Below are 24,204 nucleotides of genomic sequence, written 5' to 3'. Positions count from 1 at the left end.
GAGCAGTTCATGGTTCCTGTCAGCTAAAGGGAGCACCTTCATTGCTGAAAATTATTCTGATAATACCCATGAAATTATAAAGCTAAATTAGTACTGGAGGCCAGATTTTGGAGGATTATATCATTTTATGAATAAATTGTGTGAAACCTGGAATTTATATTGAACCAGTTCTGAAAATAAGCTGAAATAAATTTCATTTACCACCCCTAGCAAGAGAAAATTCAAGAGAGCTAATTTATAATCACAAAAAGCAACTTTGAACATTAGCTAAGAAATACACCAGTGTAAGAAACCTTGGGTACTGTCTGTCTTGCCATTGGAATATAAGATGCAAAGACACTTTTACCTGCTGTTTGTTTCAGTACAGAGCAAGAATGCTATTAACGTATATTAGACACCAGTTGGCTATTTATCACTTCTTTCAACTGCTGCACAATAAGCGAGATGAATAGTTATTCAAACAGAGGAACTGCCCCTAAAAATAACTCTCTGCTAATTGCTTCATGGTCAACAAGAACCAATACAAATTTGTTGCCCTTTCTGTAATGAATAGGATTCTCATTAACAAAAACAGCTATTGTAACTGAAGGCAGAGTGATAGCAAGTTGATCTCACATCACAGCATTAGATTAAGTGGGCTTTATAATGAGTTTGTCTGGTATATTATCCATTAAAAGGTGAAGGACTTAAAGGTTAATTGGACTGCATTGAGTATCATTGCCTGCAGCATAGAACAAAGTACTGTACAATAATAATTAAATATCTTTCTGGAGAACTTGTTGGAACAAAGAAATGACCTTGCTATAGCACAACATTAGATATTGTGTTAACTCAGTTACAAAGCACACAAACCAATAAATTGCTGCAGTTGTGAAGTTTCTAGTTAATAAATTAAGAAAATTACAATGCAATAATATGCCACTGAAATAATTTAATGTAGAATCCTATTAAAATGCAGAAACATTAGGAATAAACCAATATTAAGTTTTGCTCCCCAGACTAATGGAAATATGATTTCAACACATACAGTCAAAAGTGTTTTCAGAATTCAATTGCAGTGACCCTGTTGAGAGTAAAGCAAGCAATGGTGCTCTTTAACAAGGTGGCAAGGTCTCATGTGAACTGAATCCATAAGTATTTCAATCTGTTACCTTGTAGGAACTCTACTCTCTAAATAATTACTGGTCTTAAGAATTCATATATTTAACCAGGTAACTGGCCACATGAGGCTTGTCAGATCAAATTCTTTAGCTATTTGTCAGAACAGAGAAGCAAAAGGTATTTTGAACTCAATACTTCAGCACAGAAACATGATGTCATATGTCCATAATTACATTTCAAGGATCAACAGACCATTTACTTGGTTAGTTTGAGATTAAAGGAAATAAATCAAATGGGATAAGTGAAAATATATTTGTATGTATCCCAAGTAGATGGTACTATGCTTGGAAGAATTGTAATCTGTGAGGAGGATAGTGTGGAATTGAAAAAGAATGTGACCAACTTGGTGGAGACGGCAAATAGGTGGCACACAAGATTCAATGCAGAGAAGTGTGCATGGAAGCATTTTGGTCAGAAGAACATTGACAGACAATAGGTGTACAATTCCAAGGTGGGGTGGGGGCAGAAGCAGAGGGATTTGTGAATATATGTGCATAGATCATTGAAAGTGACAGGATAGGTTAAGAAAGCAGTTAATAAAGCATATAGTATTCTTGGCTTTAATAAAGGAAATAATTGGGAAAGGCATGATGCGTTGGAAAGAGTGTAGAAATGATTTACAAGAATAATTCTAGGAATGAGAAACTTCAGTTTGGAGAATAAATTGAAGAAGTTGAGATTGTTCTCCTTGGAGAGAAAAAAGCTGAAAGGAGATTTGATAAGGGTTTTCAAAATCATGATTGGGCCAAATAGAGTAGATACAGAGAAAATGTTCCTTCTCATAAAAGAGAAAAGGAACAAAAGGGCATAGATTTTAAGCAACATGCAAACCAAGCAAGGGTGATGTAAGATGCTGAGTATGGAATGCACTACCTGGAAATGTAATGTTGGCAGCTACATTTGAGACATTCAAGGAACATTGGGTTATTATTTGGATAGGAATGGTGTGCAGTATTATAGGGAAAAGGCAAGAGATAATCACTCGGTAACAGAGCTGGTGCAGGCACAATGGGCTGAATGGCCCCCTTCTGTACTGTAACAATTTCTGTGATTTAGGCAAAGTATATTGGGCTGCTTTGATTTTGGGTTTACTATATTTGTTTTCTTTGGCTCAGAGGTCAGCCCCATTACGGAATATTATTTCTGTATCTTGCATTACCTTAATACTTGCGAAAACATTTGTTGTGTAATGGCTCATAACAGATACACAATAAAGCATGAAGGAACATGTTCATGACATCATCACCATATCAGGCATGTGACTTAGTCTCCAGTCAGATTCTATCCACAGGACCTGTGAAGCTCATTAGGGCTATCAGAAGAGCTATCAAGAAAACTACCAAGAGATCTGTCTGGAGATGTAGCAAACTATGAAGGCACTTAAATCTCCCACCCTTTTAACCTTGGAAAAAAATGTCTGAAAAACAATGTGCATTGTCTGTTGGCATAATCCTGAGCACTATCATTAAAGAATTAATGCTTTTTAACCGATTCCATCTCTTTTCATTTTCACAACGCAGTTTGGTTCATGGCTCCATGGGACTGAAGTCAGTTTACAAAACAGGTTTGGTATACATAAGAGAACATAGAATGTAGACGAGTACAGCGTGCAAACAGGCCTTTTGGCCCACCATGTCTGTGCTGGCCAAGATACCATTCTAACTAATTCCATTTGCCTGCTCATGGTTCATATCCCTCTATTCCCTGCCTGTTCATGTGTCTGTCTAAATATCTCTTAATCTTTGCTAACACATGTACTTCTACCACCTCTCCTGGCAGCACATTGCCGGCACCTATCATTCTCTGTGTAAAAACCTTGCCTTACAGATCTCCATTAAACTTTTCCCCTCTCATCTTAAATCTATGCCCCCTTGTATTTGACATTTCTGAAAAAAGACTCAACTACCCATCCTAACCATGACTCTTATAATTTAAACACTTTTATCAGGTTGTCTCTCCACCTCCGACACTCTGGCAATAACGATCCAGATGACACTAAAGTCAGTAGAGTAGTGGACAGTTTGGAAGAATGTTACAGGTTGCAGGGGGACTTGGATGAACTGCAGAATTGGGCTGACAGGTGGCAAATGGAGTTCAGTGCAGCTAAATGTGAGGTGATGCACTTTAGAAAGAATAACAGGAAGGCAGAGTACTGGGTCAATGGAAAGATTCTTGGTAGTGTGGATGTGCAGAGGGATCTTGGGAATCCATGTACATAGATCCCTGAAAGTTGCCATCCAGGTTGATAATGCTGTTAAGAAGGCATAGACTGTGTTAGGTTTCACTCATAGAGGGATTGAGTTCCGGAGCCGTAATATTATGCTGCAACTATACAAAACGCTAGTGCAGTCACACTTGGAGTATTGTGTACAGTTCTGGTCGCCATATATCGAGAAGGATGTGGAAGCATTGGAAAAGGTGCAGAGGAGATTTACCAGGATGTTGCCTGGAGGGAAGGTCTTATGAGGAAAGGCTGAGTGACTTGGGTCTGTTCTCATTGGAAAGAAGAAGGCTAAGAGGGGATTTGATAGAGATATACAAGATGATCAGAGGATTAGATAGAGTAGACAGTGAAATCTTTTTCTTAGGATTATGATGTCAGCTTGCACGAGGGGGCATAAGTACAAATTGAGGGATGATAGATTTAAGACAGATGTCAGAGACAGGTTCTTTACTCAGAGAGTGGTAAGGGCGTGAAATACCCTACCTGCCAACGTAGTTAACTCAGCCACATTAGGAAGATTTAAACACTCCTTGGATAAGCACATGGAAGGTGATGGGATAGTGTAGCGGAATAAACTAAGAATAGTTCACAGGTTGGTGCAGTATTGAGGGCCGAAGGGCCTGTTCTGCACTGTATTGTTCTATGGTCTATGTTCTAAGTTTGTCCTATCTTTCCTTATAGCTAATACACTCCAATCTAGACAAATTCCTGGTGAACCTCTTTCGCACTCTCTCCAAAGTCTCTACATCCTTCCTACAGTGTGGTGTCCAGTACTGCACACAATTATCCAAATGTGACCAAACTAAAGTCTTATACAGCGGGATCATGTCTTGCCAATGTTTATACTCAATGTTCTAATCGATGAAGGCAAGCTCACCGTACACCTTCTATACCATCTTCCTCACTTGTGTTGCCAATTTCAGGGATCCATAGACTTACACCCCAAGATCCCTCTGCATGTCAATGCTCCTGAGAGTTCTGCCATTAACTATATATTTCCTCTCCCATTTGACCTCTCAAAATGCATCACATCACACTTGGCTGGATTAAACTCCATATGCCATTTCTGTGTCCAAATTTTCAACTTATCTATATCCTGTTATATCCTTTGATAACTTTCCTCACTATTCATAACTCCACCAATTTCAGGTCATGTGCAAATTTGGTAATCAGACCACCTATATTTTGATCCAAATCATTTCTATATATTACAAACAATGGAGGTCCCAGCACTGATCCTTGCAGAACGTCACTAGTCACAGATCTCCAGTCAGAAAAACGCCCCTCTATAATAACCCTCTATGACCAAACCAATTTTGTATCCAATTTGCCAACTTCCCATGGATCTCAAGCAATTTAATCTTCTGCACCAGCATACCATGAGGTACATTTTTCAAATGTTTTAGTAAAGTCCACATTGACAACATCCACTGCCCTACCCTCATCAATGATCTTTGTCACTTCCTTAAAAAAATCTTTCAAGTTTGTGAGACAAGACCTCCCCCAAATAAAGCCAAGCTGACTATCCCTGATAAGTCTATTCTTTAAAAATTCAAATAAATCCTGTCCCTAAGAATCTTCTCCAATAATTTCCCATCACTGATGTAAATCTCACTGACCTATTGGTTTCCTGGATTATCTCTGTTGCCCTTCTTAAACAAAGAAACAACTTTGGCTATTCTCCAGTCATCTGACATCTCACCTGTGGCTAAAGAAAATACAAAGATCTCTGTCAAGGCCCGAGCAATCTCCTGCCTTGCCTTTTTCAATATCCTGGGATAGCTGTCATCCAGTCCTGGCAACTTATTTACCTTAATGTTTATCAAGACACCCAATACTTCCTCCTTCTTAATATTAGCATTCCTAGAATATCAACCTGCCCCTCCCTAAACTTATTATCATCCATATTCTTCTCCTTAGTGAACACCAATGCAAAGTACTCAATAAAGGCCTCACTCACTTTCTCTGGCTCCATGCATAAATTCCCTTTTTTGTCTTGAGTAGACCTACTATTTCCCTTGCTACCATCTTGCTCCTAATATTTGTATAAAACACCTTGGAATTTTCCTTAATCCTACTGGCCAAGAACATTTCATTGCCTCGTTTAGCTTTCTTAAGTTCTTATTTAAGTTCTTTTCTGCTTCCTTTATATTCTTCAAAGGACATGGCTGATGTCAGTTTCCTAAACCTTACATATGTTTCCTTTTTCTTTTTGACTAAAGTGTCAATATCTCTTGCCATCGAACCTTCCCAAATCTCGCCATCATTATCAAAAGAGATTAGACATGGTGAATGAATTGTTATCAATGAGTGTATTTTTTGTTGAAATTGTAAATTAATCAAGAGACACTTAAAATCTTTACTTAATTGTGGAAAGTCGTGAATTCATGTGATATGCATAAACACAAAGGGTGGCAGAGGGCAATGGGTTAGCTTGAGTTGGTATGGAGTAAGGATAGGGACTTTAAAGGGCCATGGGGATGGACAGAGAAGAATAGATTGGCAAGGAGGTCCTGGGATCTGGTTATGGAGCATGGACTGGCACAAATGGGGATGGGGACCTGTATGTGGGTGTTCGGGAAAGTTGAGGGATGAAGGCTGATGAGCTTTTTTTCTCATTATTTGGGCAACATGCCAGTGTACCAAGGCCAGCCTTTTGCCCAATTTTCAGGTGTCAACAAATTCTTTCCAGAGTTGTCTGCACATGTGCCATTTACACATACCACAGCTCCTCCCACCGCCAGCCCCTTCACCCTCACTGTGCAAACTGCTCCCCCTCCCTATCACTGACCATTCCCCCCAAAATGAAAACCCAAATTTCTGGGATATCTTTCCTCCCCACAAGTTGGGTTTGTGGAGTTGGGATTTGTCATAACTCAGAACTTTCAACCCAACAGCAAAAGATCAGGCCCAAGTGTCAGAAACAGTGTACTTAACATGTCATATCAAATCAGTCATAACATATCAGAAGCCCATTCTACATCTCATGCAATTTTTATTCCTCTGAAGTGAATAAAGAAAGCAAAATGTGAAAACAAGCTAATGATTTACTATTACCCATTTTACATTTTCTTACCAAGATCTATTCTACATGTACAATGCCATGTATATTGACTAAGTTTTAAGTATTAGTATTACCACTGTTTGCTGTCTTCACGAAAATGTCTCTTTAAATATGGGTAAGAAACCATGGAGCAACAAACTTCATTAGCAGAGGGATTGAATTCAAGAGTCGTGAAGTGATGTTGCAGCTGTACAGGACTTTGGTTAGGCCACAGTTGGAGTACTGTGTGCAGTTCTGGTCGCCTCACTTTAGGAAAGATGTGGAAGCTTTGGAGAGGGTGCAGAGAAGATTTACCAGGATGTTGCCTGGAATGGAGAGTATATCGTACGAGGATAGGTTGAGAGTTCTCGGCCTTTTCTCGTTGGAACGGCGAAGGATGAGGGGTGACTTGATAGAGGTTTATAAGATAATCAGGGGAATAGATAGAGTAGACAGTCAGAAACTTTTTCCCCGGGTACAACAGAGTGTTACAAGGGGACATAAATTTAAGGTGAAGGGTGGAAGGTATAGGGGAGATGTCAGGGGTGGGTTCTTTACCCAGAGAGTGGTGGGGGCATGGAATGCGCTGCCCGTGGGAGTGGTAGAGTCAGAATCATTGGCGACCTTTAAGAGGCATTTGGATAGGTACATGGATTGGTGCTTAATCTAGGTTAGAAGTTCGGCACAACATCGTGGGCCGAAGGGCCTGTTCTGTGCTGTATTGTTCTATGTTCTATGTTCTATGTTCTAAACTGCTTCTAATGAATACCTGATATCTTATTACTATTCTGTGGTTTGTAAAAGCTAATCCTTGCGGTTATTTGTGAAACAGAAACTGAATTTTTTTTTAACTTGTTGTTATAGCTAAGAGATATGGGCACAGCACCACCATGTGGCACTACAGCAATACAAAAACCATATACTGGAGCAGAGGGAGGGGGACAATTGTAGTACAGTGGTAATGTCCCTACCTGAAGGTTAAAAGATTTAGGTTCAAGTGTACCCCGCCTTAGAAATGGTCAGTAACACATCTGATCATAATTTAAAAGCAAAATACTGGAACTGCTCAATGATGAAAGGAAATAATTAGCATTTCAGGGAGATAGTGAGGAAAGAGATCGATCTGAGATGGCTACAGCTGCGAACAGAAGTGAGTCAAACAGTCAGGGCAGGCAGAGTCAAGGTAGGACTAATAAATTAAACTGCATTTATTTCAATGCAAGGGGCCTAACAGGGAAGGCAGATGAACTCAGGGCATGGTTAGCAACATGGGGCTGGTATATCATAGCAATTAAGGAAACATGGCTCAGGGATGGGCAGAACTGGCAGCTTAATGTTCCAGGACACAAATGCTACAGGAAGGATAGAATGGGAGGCAAGAGAGGAGGGTGAGTGACATTTTTGATAAGGGATAGCATTACAGCTGTGCTGAGGGAGGATATTCCCAGAAATACAACCAGGGAAGTTATTTGGGTGGAACTGAGAAATAAGAAAGGGATGATCACCTTATTGGGATTGTATTATAGACCCCCCCAATAGTCAGAGGGAAATTGAGAAACAAATTTGTAAGGAGATCTCAGCTATCTGTAAGAATAATAGGGTAGTTGTGGTAGGGGATTTTAACTTTCCAAACATTGACTGGGACTGCCATAGTGTTAAAGGTTTAAATGGAGAGAATTTCTTAAGTGTGTACAAGACAATTTTCTGATTCAGTATTTGGATGTACCTACTAAAGAAGGTGCAAAACTTGACCCACTCTAGGGAAATAAGGCAGGGCGGGTGACTGATGTGCCAGTAGGGGAGCACTTTGGGGCCAGCGACCGTAATTCTATTTGTTTTAAAATAGTGATGGAAAAGGATAGACCAGACCTAGAAGTTGAAGTTCTAAACTGGAGAAAGGTCAATTTTGACAGTATTAGGCAAGAACTTTCGAAAGCTGATTGGAGGCAGATGTTCGCAGGCAAAAGGTTGGCTGGAAAATGGGAAGCCTTCAGAAATGAGATAACAAGAATCCAGAGAAAGTATATTCCTGTCAGGGTGAAAGGGAAGGCTGGTAGGTATAGGGAATGCTGGATGACTAAAGGAATTGAGGGCTTGGTTAAGAAAACGAAGGAAGCATATGTCAGGTATAGACAGGATAGATCGAGTGAATCCTTAGAAGAGTATAAAGGCAGTAGGAGTGTCCCTAAGAGGGAAATCAGGAAGGCAAAACGGGGACATGAGATAGCTATGGCAAATAGAATTAAGGAGAATCCAAAGGGTTTTTACAAATATATTAAGGACAAAAGGGTAACCAGGGAGAGAATAGGGCCCCACAAAGATCAGCAAGGCGACCTTTGTGTGGAGCCACAGAAGGTTTAGGATGGGAGGGGAAAGATATAAAAGAGACCTAAGGGGCAGCTTTTTCACGCAGAGGGTGGCATGTGTATGGAATGAGCTGCCAGAGGATGTGGTGGAGGCTGGTACAATTGCAACAATGGGGGAGATACTAAATGAATATTTTGCATCAGTATTTACTGTAGAAAAGGATATGGAAGATATAGACTGTAGCGAAATAGATGGTGATATCTTGCAAAATGTCCAGATTACAGAGGAGGAAGTGCTGGATGTCTTGAAACGGTTAAAGATGGATAAATCCCCAAGATCTGATCAGGTGTACCCGAGCACTCTGTGGGAAGCTAGAGAAGTGATTGCTGGACCTCTTGCTGAGATATTTGTATCATCGATAGCCACAGGTGAGGTGCTGGAAGACTGGAGGTTGGCAAACATGGTGCCATTATTTAAGAAGGGCAGTAAAGACAAGCCAGGGAACTATAGACCGGTGAGCCTGACCTCAGTGGTGGGCAAGTTGTTGGAGGGCAGTCTGAGGGACAGGATGTACATGTATTTGGAAAGGCAAGGACTGATTAGGGATAGTCAACATGGCTTTGTGCGTGGGAAATCATGTCTCACAAACTTGATTGAGTTTTTTGAAGAAGTAACAAAGAGGATTGATGAGGGCAGAGCAGTAGATGTGATCTATGTGGACTTCAGTAATGCGTTCGACAAGGTTCCCCATGGGAGACTGATTAGCAAGGTTAGATCTCATAGAATACAAGGAGAACTAACCATTTGGATACAAAACTGGCTCAAAGGTAGAAGACAGAGGGTGGTGGTGGAGGGTTGTTTTTCAGACTGGAGGCCTGTGACCGGTGGAGTGCCACAAGGATCGGTGCTGGGCCCTCTACTTTTTATCATTTACATAAATGATTTGGCTGTGAGCATAAGAGGTACAGTTAGTAAGTTTGCAGATGACACCAAAATTGGAGGTGTAGTGGACAGCGAAGAGGGTTACCTCAGATTACAATAGGATCTGGACCAGATGGGCCAATGGGCTGAGAAGTGGCAGATGGAGTTTAATTCAGATAAATGCGAGGTGCTGCATTTTGGGAAAACAAATCTTAGCAGGACTTATACACTTAATGGTAAGGTGCTAGGGAGTGTTGCTGAACAAAGAGACCTTGGAGTGCAGGTTCCTTGAAAGTGGAGTCGCAGGTAGATATGATAGTGAAGAAAGCGTTTGGTATGCTTTCCTTTATTGGTCAGAGTATTGAGTACAGGAGTTGGGAGGTCATGTGGCGGCTGGACAGGACATCGGTTAGGCCTCTGTTGGAATATTGCGTGCAATTCTGGTCTCCTTCCTATCGGAAAGATGTTGTGAAACTTGAAAGGGTTCACAAAGATTTACAAGGATGTTGCCAGGGTTGGAGGATCTGAGGTACAGGGAGATGCTGAACAGGCTGGGGCTGTTTTCCCTGGAGCGTCGGAGGCTTATAGAGGTTTACAAAATTATGAGGAGCATGGATAGGATAAATAGACAAAGTCTTTTCCCTGTGGTCGGGGACTCCAGAACTAGAGGGCATAGATTTAGGATGGGAGGGGAAAGATATAAAAGAGACCTAAGGGGCAACTTTTTCACACAGAGGGTGGTACGTGTATGGAATGAACTGCCAGAAGATGTGGTGGAGGCTGGTACAATTGCAACATTTAAGAGGCATTTGAATGGGTATATGAATGGGAAGGGTTTGGAGGGATATGGGCCGGGTGCTGGCAGGTGGGACTAAATTGGGTTGGGATATCTGGTCGGCATGGACGGTTTGGACCGAAGAGTCTGTTTCCATGCTGTACATCTCTATGACTCTATACACTGCTTGACCCATTGAGCTTTTCTGTGTTCATGACAGCACTATTAGTTTTATTGGGAGCATAAGCTGGTTGCCTAGAAACTTTGCATATATTTTGGAATAAAATCAACATCATGAGGTGTGATGCCTGTTCAAACTGAGGTAGATGTGGGGCCTTTCTCCTCATTCCAACCTTTGGTAAATGTTAATAATTAGCTGTGGTTCAGCAACCCTCGAATAATCGAGGATGCTATTTAGAGTAGAGGTGAAGATTAGAGTGTTACATTTATTGTGTTAACTTTGAATATTTTGCCAGATTTCAGTCAATATGATTCACTGCACGATATGAATAAGTGGCTCAGAGTACTAGATATCACTAAGCTGCTGGAAACTGACAACAATTTTTTGGTAGTGCTTATAATGAGTTCTCCAGAACTATCTGTGCCCTAGCCAAATTGTTCCTGTGCAAGTACAGTACCAGAAATTGCAACAAGGAAAGTTGCATAAAATATCTTAATCTCAAAAAGCAGCCAATTTCTATGTGGCTAATTATGCCCCATCAGCCTACTCTCAATCATCAGCAAGATGATGGAAGAAGTTACTGGTAGTACTATTAAGTAGTGCTTAGGCAACTCTCCTACACCACTTAGCCCCAGAAATCATGATAGCCTTAGTCCAAACATGGACAAATGACCTGAATGCAAGAAGGGAGGTAAGGCTGTAATTGGTGTTGGTGGTTAATGGGCAAAAACAAGCCATCAAAAATTGAAACTGGACTGAAATCAGAACAACCCAGATTTACTGATGTTGCAGGAGAGGTGGTTTGGCAAACAGTAAAGAAGACAGTAAAAGACTTCAGAAAAGCATAGCTTAGTGGAACAGACAGACATGGAAAATGCAACTAATTGTGAATTAATGTGAATGAATATAGAATGGGACGACACTGAATGGTGTGGATGGACAGTGACACCTAGGGGCTCAAATAAATAACATCCTGAAAGTGAAGTAGCAAATTAGTAAGAGGAGATTTTAACCAAGATGAGAGTAGGTTAGGTTGGCGATAAAACGGTATCAGATATCTGACCCAAACCTATTTGCAACCCACCCACATAGCTTTAATTTAGGTGGAGGACAGCACGGGGACAGGGGCATGAACAGCCAACAAATCCTCTTTAAGGACACTCGAATGTGACAATGAGGCTGCTAGCTTTATTCCTGTTCAGCTTTTTCAATTTGAACCCTTTATGGCTCTGTTTCCCAAGCCTTAGGACATCTGATATCGATATCCTGGCGGAAACGGAGTAGATCAAGTAGATAAGTGCCACCTACATTCTGCGTTCTCTGCGAAAAGCTGCAAGAGGCATAAAATTGAAGAAATAATAACAATCTCATCCAATCAGCGAGGAGCAACTAAAAAAGTGAATGCAATTACATTAAGAAAGCAATGCTTTATCCAACCTCCTCTCTCCTGCTAGGCAGGAGAAATTTACCCAAAAATGCATGGCTCTTTGCACAATGTCTCACAACTGTTCATTTCTTTGTGAAAAATACAGTTATCCTGACAAGATTTTGCTGCCAGAGAAGAGGGAAAGTCACATGAAGCTGCAAGGCTCTGTGTTGGATGGGAGATTGGCACCTTCTGAGTTCCAGGGGAGATCACCAACACAAGATCCTGATTTCATTGGGAGATCAAAGCTAAGAGAATGTTCTAAGTGCAAACATTGGCCTCTACCATGGACTGTTCAGTCAGCTGGGATGTAGGCATAGACAGAGTGCCATGTTGTTTCAGCATCCTTGCAGTGGATGTGCAGCAGTTTAATTAAACATTGTGACCAGCTGAAACAGATAATGACAATTAACAAAGGAATGACTATCTCTTTAAGAAAAGGATTGTGGGTTATATAGATCAGTACAAATAGACACGATTGAGAAGTTCATGTAGTGTTTTTGGAATTATTAACAACTGCATCATGAAGATTGCTGATCTGCTAGGACCTTGGAAGCATCATGTTAAGGAAGATAACTACTCGTTGAGACGTGATGTAAGATACCTTCTGGCATTTCCTGCTTTTATTTTCGTAGTAATTGCCAGCAAAGACAATTTATGCTATTGAATGGCAAGCATTCCTGAGTGAGTGGCTCATCTTTTAAATGAGAGAAGGAATTTAATTAGAAAATAGCTGTAACTGCAGAATAACATCCGCTAACAAATGGTAAAAATTGACTCCGTTTACTACTTTAGTGTTGAGCTGTCTTCCGCATTCTACTTTCCTTAGTAGAAGGAGCATTATGACGAATTGATTCTATTTTTGACATTCATGTATCATACAAAAGATACAACGTCAAGACGAGTATAAGCGACTTCATTTGTTACCATCTCAACAACTACAGCTGCTCACAAGAGGGCGCAGGCATAAGCACCTGTCTGGCTATGGAAATCAAAGTTAGATTCAGCAGAGGGTTCAACCCACTGCTGGGGACAATTGGTTGAAATCGATGTCAATTAAAGCCACTATTTAAATATCCTCCTTTTAAATGCATGTAGTTGCCAGGTGAGGTACCTGTTCCCTCTTTCTACAAGGTCAAAGTAGACGTGTTGATTTATATCGCATTTCTGGCTTATCTAGACCGTACCTGAAGTTAAAGGTATGTTTCTCAAAGAATGTATTTTGTGCTTGGATCTTGGCTGTTTCAATCTCTAACTACGTTAAACTTCATAACTTGATTATATTCTCTATAGAATTTAAGAATTTATGGCATTGTTCCTACACTCAATAGACCTTTTGTCTAAACTCTAGCCACACTTTATTTCTAGTAACTTTTACTAATCGTTGAATGGCTTTCTGTTCGTGTTTTGGAAGCTTTTAGAAAACCACCTGCCCATCTGGATAACGAGTCTAACACTAAGTGGCAAGATTTTTTTTTCCCAGTCCTCTCTACGCACCGACTGGAAGTGCTAATTGTACAGCAAACGAATACATAACTTCGCTCTCTTTGTAAGACACGTCGATTGTACATGGTGCTTCACAGGGCACCAACTGCAGTCATCTGATCTTTTAAAATCAAAGGAGTGGACTCGGCTAGTCTAGCCAAACTGGCACAAAAGGAATTGCTTCACTTGTTTGGATAGGGGTGTAACGAAAGACCCAAGTTCTCCGTTAATCGGAGCCGGTACCGTGCCTGTAGTGTTGACTTACTCAATTCGCTGTAATGTGAAGTGGGCTACCTCTATCCCCTAGAAACAAATTCAACCTGTTCTTTCTCTGGAATCTCTCGCTTGTGTTGCCTTAAACTGTTTCCCTCGTGCTCATCGAGTACTTCAACTAACTGACAACGATCCAACCTCTATCTCAAGGTAATTACTTTCTAAGTGGTCAAAAATAGGAGCTCTAGTTGGACAAACTTGCCAAGCTTCTATGAAATGAGATTCAAACTAGTTAACTGGCTGATTCACTTTAAACTGTTGAGCCCAAGTTCTGATTCAATAGACCAAATCTGGGATCTAATTCCAAGTTAGATCTAATTCAGATGGTTCTGCCACTAAACTTTGGCATGTTTTGAACCGAAACACTAACTGCCATTACAGTATGGTGAGCTGCACCATTGGGAAATTTTGCTCCAACATGTAGCACTTGCAGCTTTAACTGAGTACTTAATACACTCCTGTATAAATTCTCACTCTTTAGTAATTTAAACTTGATCTAATTGACTATTAATGAGCTTTACTGGACTTGAATGGGATTCGTCAACCCACCTGTCTCCATAGACAAAATGGAGGTATCATACAAAATTCCTCATTAGTTCAGTGTGTACCTTGTCAGTCTAGAAGCTCTGATTCCAATCTGAATAATTCGAGTAAATTTTTAGGGTTTTAAAACCTAATGTACTTTAAGGGAGTTACTTAAAATGAGGGTTGTGATTTTGTTTCCCATGACTGTAGGAAACATGACTACTTTTGACTGTATAAGACATAACTGACATTGTTCAGAAGTACTGTTGTGCTCTTTGACTTTGTCAAAGGCAAATTAGTAAATAGGCTGGTTTCAACTGAATATTGTGCATACCATAACTAGTGGAATGCTGGACCTAGTTAAGCCTGGAGGGCTTAGGGGAGGGAAGAAAGATTCCTGTGATCTACCCTCAGTGCCTCCATTTTAATGTCACTTAAATTCCTTTTTTGCCCCAAGAAAAAGACCTGGTCTCCTCAACTGACTTTTAATGCCAGCCAGCATCCCTGGTGAATCTCCAGTGCAATCACCTTTCAGTTCAGTGAACAGAACTACCATGTTCTAATTATGGTCTAAACAATGATTAGTGTTTTGGCAATGCTCCTTGCACCTACATTTTACACACCAACTGCTTAAGGCAAGCATTCTATGCTGGCTTCACCATTCTTATCTACCTCTTGACCTCTCCAGGGATCTTGAACTGGTGCACCCAAGGTTACTTATTAGTCTCCAAAATACATTACCTCAACTTTGGGATTAAATTCTATCTGCATTGGCTTTATCCAACTTGCCAGCGGACTGAAACCTGAGATCATCCTCCTAACAGTCCCATTGACTTTACTTCTGTAACCTTGCTGATTATACCTTCTAACTTAACACTAAATTTTTTTGGGGGGGATTATTTATGCATGTTAACAAGCAATATTTTTCTATTCAAGAACTGGTAATCCCCAGCAAAAACACAAATTGGTGGTGAAACTCAATGTCTCCAACACATGTGAAGAAAGTAGGTTTTTGAGTCACTGGCCTCAAACACTGGTCATATCCTTACAGGAAGAATATTACTTCTCTTTGAAAAGGGTCAAAGGAGACTAACCAGGATGGTGCTAGGAATTGGGGGGGGTGCAGGGGAAGTGGGGTTGAGAAGCTGGAATTTGCTTCAATGCTGCATTGAAGCAGACCATCTTAAGAGGCTTAAAGTCATGAATATAGATACTGAATTGCTGAGGTCTTTCCAAGTTGGAATGCAAAATTAGAACCCTTGATTTAAAAGGGTCCTGAGGGGCAACTTTGACCAGAGTGGTGTATGTGGAGCAACCTTTCAGGAGAAAGGAGTACAGTTACAATTTTCTAAACTTATTTATTCAGGAACATAGGAAAAGTTTAGCAGGACATAACCTGGCAAATGGGGCCTGGTCAGTTTAGGGAGTTGGGACAAAGACCTAGCACAAACAGACCATATGACTGATTCCACACTAACTCTGATTTCTTCCCACAAATGCTACCAGGCCAGAGTTTCAAAAGCTTTGTTTCTGTCTATAACACATCCATGCTGACTTCCCCTGATCAGTCAATGCCTTTCCAAGTATTGACTTCAATCCTATTCTTCAGACTTTCCAGTAACTTCCCAACCACTCATAGTTGGCATATCCCTGCTGCCCATCTTGAACAAAAGAATCCTGTTCGCTAACCTCCAGTCTAACACTTCAATTCCCCATCAGACTAGAACTCCACCAGGGTTCCAGCAGTCTGCCCCACCTATAGTCTAGTATGCATTTCATTGAACCTGAGGATTTAGGCTGTTCAAATATCTGATACCACCTCAATGTTTTCAGAACCAGTCCAGCCAACTGAAAAACCTGGCAACAATGCATTCTTTCTGAATGCAGATGAAGATTTTTGTCATAAGGGCATCACTCGTGTCCTCTCTCCTTCCAAACTTTCCCTTTTGTTTCTAACTGGTCCTGCTAGTATTGCATTTACACTTTTTTATTCTTGACTGCCTTGGTTTTATGTCTGTCTAACAGTGTCACTTTTTTAAACCCTCATTTGCTGATTAAGCAGTCCTAGCACTTTCTACTTTTGAAGGCACCCCTCAGTGTTTTTAATGCATATTTTTAAGTGCTTCTACTTTAACAAGTTGTCCCTTGACATCCAGGGTTCCCTGGACCTGCTGCCCTTCCCCCTTCACTCTGTAGCACTTTAACCCTCACCATTAATATTAATTCTCAAGTGGAGTCCCATTTAACTAATAGAAATTTGGTGTGGGTGACTGAAGTGCCACTAGGATTGGGTTCCAGGATTGAATCTCTTCCTGGGGAAAAAATACTTTCAAGTCAGAATAGTGAATGGCTTGGAGGGGAAATTGCAGGTGGTGATCCCATGTACCTACTACCCTTGTCCTTCATGATTTGGATTTTGAGATACTGGGGGCAAAGTCTTAAGGCCTCAATCCCAGTATTAAAAGTTTAACTGCGATGTACTCTTCAATCACTTCAAGATCAGTACAATGGTCCTCTTAATTTCTCCTGACCATACTAGGAAGTTGTGCTATGGATGATTCAAAAAATGTTTTCAATTGTTAAACAATGAGCCTCTTGGTTTCATTTAAATTCTGTAGCAATACCAGTTTCAAGTTTGATTTTTGTCTTTGCAGGTCTTCACTTTACAAGTGAAAATGGGGTGCTTTACATTTGTGAAAGTTATGATGGTCTTATTCAATCTCTTCATCTTTGTAAGTACACTAATCTTAAAAGATGCAGTACAAGCTTTCATCTAATTTGAAGATAATTTGTGAATAGCATGTTGGTTGAACATGACATCACTAATTGAATTCTGCTTGTCTCCTATTTTGTCCTTGCCCCAAATCACTATCATGCACTTTCTAAATAGAGGTCTGTAACTCTCTCCTGTTTCAGCTTCATTACCTGTGGCTAGGAGCTAGAGATCACTTTTTAAAACTGTTTGCATTTCTCACTTTATTCCTCTAATTCTCATTCCTGGGTTTTGTTTAACATTTAATCTCCCACAAGGAGTAAAGGTGATTTTTTTTTTTCTAACTGCTTAAAAATCACAACACCAGATTATAACTTTACACCCCAGTCCAACATTCACATCTCCAAATCATTTTCCTATGTGACATCACTAAAGTTTATAATTACTTTATCTCCATCCCGTCTTTCTGTTTGTTTTTTTTTACTGAGTCACCAAACCAGATTGCCAAATGGAATTTCTTTTGGCCCTAAATGGCTGGCTTTTTAAGTTCTAAGATTGGGCAATAAATTGTCATCCCTTCAGCCAGGGGAAGATTTTTGCCAGCACCTTTCCTCCAAAATTAATATTGTGTAATGAAGAATGACTCTGACTAAGAGCATAATTCATAATGAAGACAGATTTCATTGAATATCCCATAATCATTTTTGATAGACCAAAACACAAGATCTACATAACTCTCCAATTCTTGCAAGACATTCTTTTGTCCTTTAAGTCAAGATTTAGTTGTAGCCTTCATAAACAGCCAATATGCAAGTCAAATGCAGGGATGTTGGCATAGAGGCCAATCATCCCTGAGTGCCAACTCTAGATGAGGTGGTAGATGGTATGTCTCCATTAGGGTGTATTGTATTAGTGTACACTGTCCAATTATGAACCAGGCTGGACATCGTTACCTCCCCCCCCCCCCCCCCCCCCCCCCCATCAAGAAGGTAGCCCTGATGCTAACTGAGTAGTTTTAGGCAAATGTAAGGTGGATATTAATGATACAGCTGGTCAAACCACTTCAAGTAAAACCAAGTTTATTTACAGCACCAAATGAAACAAAGCAAAATAGAATATCACCTAGCTGAAAATCCAACTGACATGAGATCTCCAACTTGCAGGAATTTGGAACAGCTCCTTTGACCTTTCTTCTAGAAGGGGACTGCATTGAGGCTAAAGGTTGTCAGCTGTTGACCATCTTGGTGGGCTGAAGGGTCTGTTCATTGCTGTACTGTTCAGTTTCACTTGTTCATCTACAACTAGATGCAAACCTTGGTTGGATTTTCAAATTTCCAATTAGATTAATTGGGAGCCAGAGAACCATCTGACTCAAGGATCTCTTGCTTGACTTGTGTAACAATCTCCAATATTTTAATCTTTGAAACAATTTACATTAGATTCAGCACAAAGGGTGTGATATAACCACTTTATCTTGCCTTTACTATATAAATGTTACTCTTGCATGGTGAAATTGATCTGATTTTAATGTCTCTTCAATCCTTCCAGCTTGCTGGAGCAGCTCTTCTAGGGGTTGGCATATGGGTCAGTGTGGATGGCAGTTCTTTTGTACGAGTCATTGGACCTGTATCATCTCAAGCAATGCAATTTGTCAACATTGGTTACTTTTGCATAGCAATTGGTGCTGTGTTAGTCCTCCTTGGCTTTTTGGGCTGCTGTGGTGCACAGAAGGAAAGCAAGTGTCTGCTAATATTGGTATGTACAAAATGATTACTCATATCATGCAGCAGTCCAGATTATTTATCTGGATAACTCTCTATTCTGTCCCAGTAGGTGAAGTATAAAAATGAATGTGAGCAAAACTTCCCCACTCCATTATTTTATTTCCTTCTCTCTAGAAGGATTATTTCCCTGAATTAGAATATTAAGGAAGGATTTAGAAAATGGCTGAGATGCAATGACCAAAATTCTAATTTGGAATAGATTATGGACTAGAAATGTAGAGACAAATTAATAGCTTTTTAAAATGAGGGCTGGGTAAGTAAATAACCAAGGTCCCCTCCCTAGGTTGGCATCTAAAACTAAAGGGCATCACCTCAGGGTGAGAGGGGGAATATTTAAAAGGGGGCTAAGGGGCCATTTCCTCATGCAGAGGGTGGGGAGCGTATGGAATGAGCTACCAGAGGAAGTAAAGGCTGCTACAATTACAATTAAAACCCAGCTGGATGGGCATATGACCAGGAGGGTTTAGAGGGAAATGGGGCTAGATAAACTTTGGATATCTGATCATGAATGAGTTGGACTGAAGGGTCTGTTTTGTGTTGTGCATATGACTCCATTCATGGTCTAATCTAACTCCTTTGTCTCCTGCTAAACACTAACTTGGTCATTAGTGTTCCAGCTGCTCAACTTCAGAAGCATTTTTGCTTGCTTTCTAATCTCTATGACCCTTCTGTAGTAAGAGCTGACTTCTCCAGACCACCTGGCTTGGAGAAGAGTGCTACCACTGCAATGAACCCCACCCATTTTATCAATTATTCAGGCATGTATCTGTCCTGCTTGGTAGGTGGGATTTGATTATTGGCCTGGTCCAGAGATAAGAATGCTACTGTACTAATAACTCTTCCCTTTTCATATTTTGAGAAGGTTTTTAAAATCAACCAATTCCCACCACTACTTGGGAGTGGAACTGAATCCTGAGGTCAAGAAGCCCCATCCCATAGCCTCTTGAACTGTTATTTAGTATTTGCTGTACTGTAATTTGTCTGAATTCTATTATAGACTTCAAATAGCTGGCCTGAATACCATGATTTGCTGTGACCAGACTAGTAATGTTTCTTTTATTTCTCTAGTTCTTTGCCATTGTTCTGATCATCTTTATTGCGGAGATTGCTGCTGCAGTTGTTGCTTTGGTGTATTCCTCCTTTGTAAGTAAAACATCATCCAACTGCTATATAAATGTGGAAGATAATCAAATAACTTGTAAACTAAATATGTATTTAATGTTGATACCACACTACAAACCACTTGACACAAATTGCCTTTAATATTCTCAATTCTCAGTTCATAGAGGAACTCTTCTCAACACCGCTCCTATTGCTTTATCCCAAATTGGGAATTAATTGAACATGCTTGACACTCCTCCTCAGAAATGAGGATTAATAAAGACCCTACACCCAGGCTTAAATTTACTTCAATTTGTGTATTGCCTTTGTCACAAGCTGTTAATTTCATCTTTGAATTTCCCCTTATGATGTAAGCTTTCTACATGATGCCACTTAGACCTGACTCTCTCCCTTAATTCTATAACTTGGTTTGGTTTTGGGTGAACTGCCACCATATTTAAACTTCAACAGTTGTAATTTTTTTTTAGGCAGAAAGTCTTCTACGTGCATGGGTTACTCCAGTCCTACAAAATGACTATGGAAGGAAAAATGATGTGACTGGTATCTGGAATACTACAATGAGTGAAGTAATTACTTTGTAACAAATTTTCTACTTGGTCCAAATGCTTCACTGTACCTCCTAAATTGTGCTGCAGATCAGTTCATTACATTAAATGAGTAGCTGGCTTTAAATTAAAGCAGGCAGAGTCACTATGATACTAGGTTAATAGATGGTTAATTGTAACTTGAGCTCTGTATTTACCACTTAACCACACATCTGAAAGTGGATGCCATTATACACTCTGGCAATTCTTTGAGCTATTTTCAAGAAAAGAATAGGGTTTCTCTTCAATCCTTTGTTCACTGAATGAACACTTCTTAAAGACCAACTCAATTAGCATTTTTAGTATTTAAGAATTTTTGCCTGCAGATCTCCAAGTCTCCAAGTCAGTGTGGCATAAAGCACAGCTGGTCAGACTGATCAAAGGAGCATCAGACTCTTGCTCCTTCCTGGGGGGGGGGTGGAAAGAGATGGACAGTTCAAGAGGGTGGTGCTGAGTTTGAGGGCTGAATCTGGGATGAGATGGGGGAGGGAAGATGAGGAAACTGGTGAAGTCACTGATGCCATGTGGTTAGAGGGTCCTAAGGCAGATGACTTCTTCCTTCTAACATCAGTTGGGTTGGATTTGGCAGTAGACTGGCCTCTCCTTAGCAGAGGGGGAGTGAGGTTGTTAACTCTGTCCCAGTAATGTTCCTGAAATATTCTGCAGTTGGTATCTGTCCTCTACGTTGGGGAATGGACACCTGTCAGAAGCAGACACAGTTGGTGTTTGGCTGTGCAGGGAAACTTTTTTCTATAAGGTGTGGAAGGATCCTTTGGGGCTTTAGGTGGATGTGTAGGTACAAGTTTTGCATCTTTTTTGTGGCATGGGAAAGTGGAGGGTGGGTTGATTAAGGGTGGCATGGACCCAAAAGGGAGTCAAGAATTCTCTGGAATGCCAATAAGGGTTTGGGGTGGGGGGAAGAAACAGCACACCAACTATGTTTTCAGGGAACATCTTTGGGATACTAAAACAGCCCCACCACCCTATAGCTGACCACTTCAACGCTCCAAGGCCATGCAAGTCCTCGGCCACCTCCAACAAATCCAAGCCACTCAATGCCTAGAGGGCCTCCTGCCTTGGACCCTCTAGCCATGAAGCATCAACTTCAGCAGTTTCCTCATCTCTCACCAGCCCCCCCTTCCAATTCAACTGTCCATCTTTCTTCACATCTGCTCCACTCTGTTCTGGCCTATCGCCATCATCTCACTGCATCTACCTACACCTTCCTGCTACCTCACCCCTACACCTTCCTGATAAGAGCTTATGCCTGTAACACTGATTCTCCACTGCTTTTCCAGCGCCATACTACTCCATTTCAATCTGCAGTTTCCCCTAGATCTCAATTAGGCTAAAGTCAAAATTAAATGACTTGTTCTAGGATCTTAACAGGAACTATCCACTTAGCTGCCAAGCAAGGGAGAGTTATAATAACCTGGATGTAGGCAATTAAAGGAAAATGCATTACAACAGTAAATTCAGATAAAGTTGGCATTCTGGATATGAGGATGTTGCTGATCTTTTGAGGAAAAACTGTTTCAACTTGTGAAAGGTGATATTGGGGCTTTAGCAAAGGTATGTAGTGTTTGTGATCACTTGAACAGAGCTACAATGTGAGCTATCTTTGCTAGCTTGTAATCTTGCATAAATCTTTATTACATGTAGAGTTGAATACTTCAGTACTAACTTATCACTTTCTGTCACTCAGCTAAAATGCTGCGGCTTCAGCAACTACACAGACTTTGGTGGTTCTTATTACTTCAGACACCACAACCAAACCTTTCCAGAATTCTGTTGCAATTCAACAGTCCTTTGTACTGAGAGTGCAGCTGCTCAAAGTAATATACAGGTACAATCTTTGTAAAAGCCTCTATTCTCATGGCTTTGAGTCTTTCTTTCAGTATAATACCCTTAAACAACTGTTCTATATTTAGGGATGCTTTCGTCAACTTTTTGACATATTGAAGGAGAATGCTAACATTGTAGGAGGGATTGCAGCAGGAATCTGTGCACTGGAGGTAAGATTTTCCTGTTCGGAATTTCAATCAAGAATCTATGTATGAACAGCAAAGGGTTGCACTCTAATGAATTTACTATTCACCCAGAACATGCTGTTTAGTTGCTAAAATGCATTTGTGAAACTAAAACCTTGGGCTTGGTTTACCACACCTCAGCCTGGGTTAAATCAATCGGCATGATTGCCAACTTAAAGATCAAAGTGTATAACTTTGATACACCTTTTTTGTACCAGCACTTTGTGTTCTTAAATCTTTCCTTCTTGCCAAAGAAACAGTGTTGCACACACCTGGCCCTTCAACATTCCTTGTATGGGCTAAGGAAGGGTTACAGCAGTTTTTGTTCTACAGTTTTGAGCTTTTACAGTTCTAATTGTTTTCACTATGGTGTCTTTTCAGATTGCAGCAATGGTGGTGTCCATGTACTTGTACTGCAAAATTGATGGCAAAGAATGAAATATGAAGGAAAACATTTCCATAACTTGAGAATGGAACTTCTGACATGAGGACCTGTGCCAAATAGTGCATGTTTGATACTTGAAGTTGAATATTTTCTAGTATGTTTGTGTATTTTTACAATAACATGAGCAAATTTGCATCACTTCAATTCACTTTGCCTGTGAATTGAATGTTTTCAGGCAACCTACTTGAGCTGATACCAGATACAAAAGCATGATCACAAGGTGGTTTTTCTATCTTGCCATTAAGTTTTTAGGGGTGTGGGGAAGTGAAGCCCTTCGATGTGAATGAACTGCCTCATAACCCTCTTGTACCATATGTTCCACTTAGTCTGTAGGATGTGAAAATTGAAAAGCCACAATATCTAATGTTGCAAATGCAGCAATGTCAAGTACCTCCAAATGATTTTAAAGAGCAAAATAGCACTGGCCATAACAAATGTTACTGCTTATTTGTGCTGTGAACAGTGAAATGCAATTAGAATACTTTTTAACTTAAGCAAAGATTCCTTGAACATATGATTCTTGTCAATTATTGAACTGGATAAATTATTTAGCATGTACAGCATAAAGCCTACATCCCTGTAGGCATGTATATATGCCATAAGATATCAAACTGCTTAGCTCTGGTTATGAGAACCATTTCAAAACCACTTTCATTTGTATAGCTTTTATGTTGTCACTTTTTTAAACTTGTGAAGCCAATAAAGTTTAATCAAAGTATGAAAGCTTTGGACTTTGTATCTAGATAATTCCTTGTATCAAAACTTAGCATGTTTTATTTGGATTTTTTCATGTTTTACTGGGGTCCAGGAAGTGCATGTTCTTAGACTTTATATTCTTGTGAGTAAAGTTTTTTTTGCTCTTCAGCCAAATTGAAAACCCAGCTAGTGAAATTGAGATTACTATTTAGACAAGATTTTGGAAGTGTCCTTACATATCATCATCACTCTAGCTAACATGTTTGTGCTAGCATCACTTCTTTTTCATGATAGAAAAAGCATGGTAGGAAGTATGCATGTCTTATGCAGCATGAATGGGTATTAACCTCACTTGAGGCTGAAAGATTGCTCAAGTAGCAACTTTAGTTGAGAATCCAAAGTTCTTGCTCCAAATGGTATTTAGTGATGCCTTGCTGTAAACAGCGCTAATTTGGTATGCATAATTTCAATATTGAAGGAATAGTTTAATTCCATTTGAGCACAATAGA

The 24,204-nt window shown here is 40.2% G+C and overlaps 1 protein-coding gene across 1 annotated transcript; it reads left to right on the top strand.

The window, feature by feature from the left end:
• The first annotated feature begins 13,116 nt into the window (after positions 1–13,116).
• On the top strand, positions 13,117–23,702 carry LOC140479939 (tetraspanin-1). Its single transcript, XM_072574351.1, has 8 exons — positions 13,117–13,237; positions 16,976–17,053; positions 18,583–18,789; positions 19,887–19,961; positions 20,408–20,506; positions 22,230–22,370; positions 22,456–22,539; positions 22,936–23,702. The coding sequence occupies exons 2-8, from the start codon at positions 16,997–16,999 to the stop codon at positions 22,990–22,992; spliced, it is 720 nt and encodes a 239-aa protein (XP_072430452.1). The 5' UTR covers positions 13,117–13,237; positions 16,976–16,996; the 3' UTR covers positions 22,993–23,702.
• Positions 23,703–24,204: the final 502 nt, after the last annotated feature.

The sequence above is a fragment of the Chiloscyllium punctatum genome, chromosome 7 (assembly GCF_047496795.1).
Source record: "Chiloscyllium punctatum isolate Juve2018m chromosome 7, sChiPun1.3, whole genome shotgun sequence".
Taxonomy (NCBI): Eukaryota; Metazoa; Chordata; class Chondrichthyes; order Orectolobiformes; family Hemiscylliidae; genus Chiloscyllium; species Chiloscyllium punctatum.
This window is presented reverse-complemented; position numbering and strand designations above follow the sequence as displayed.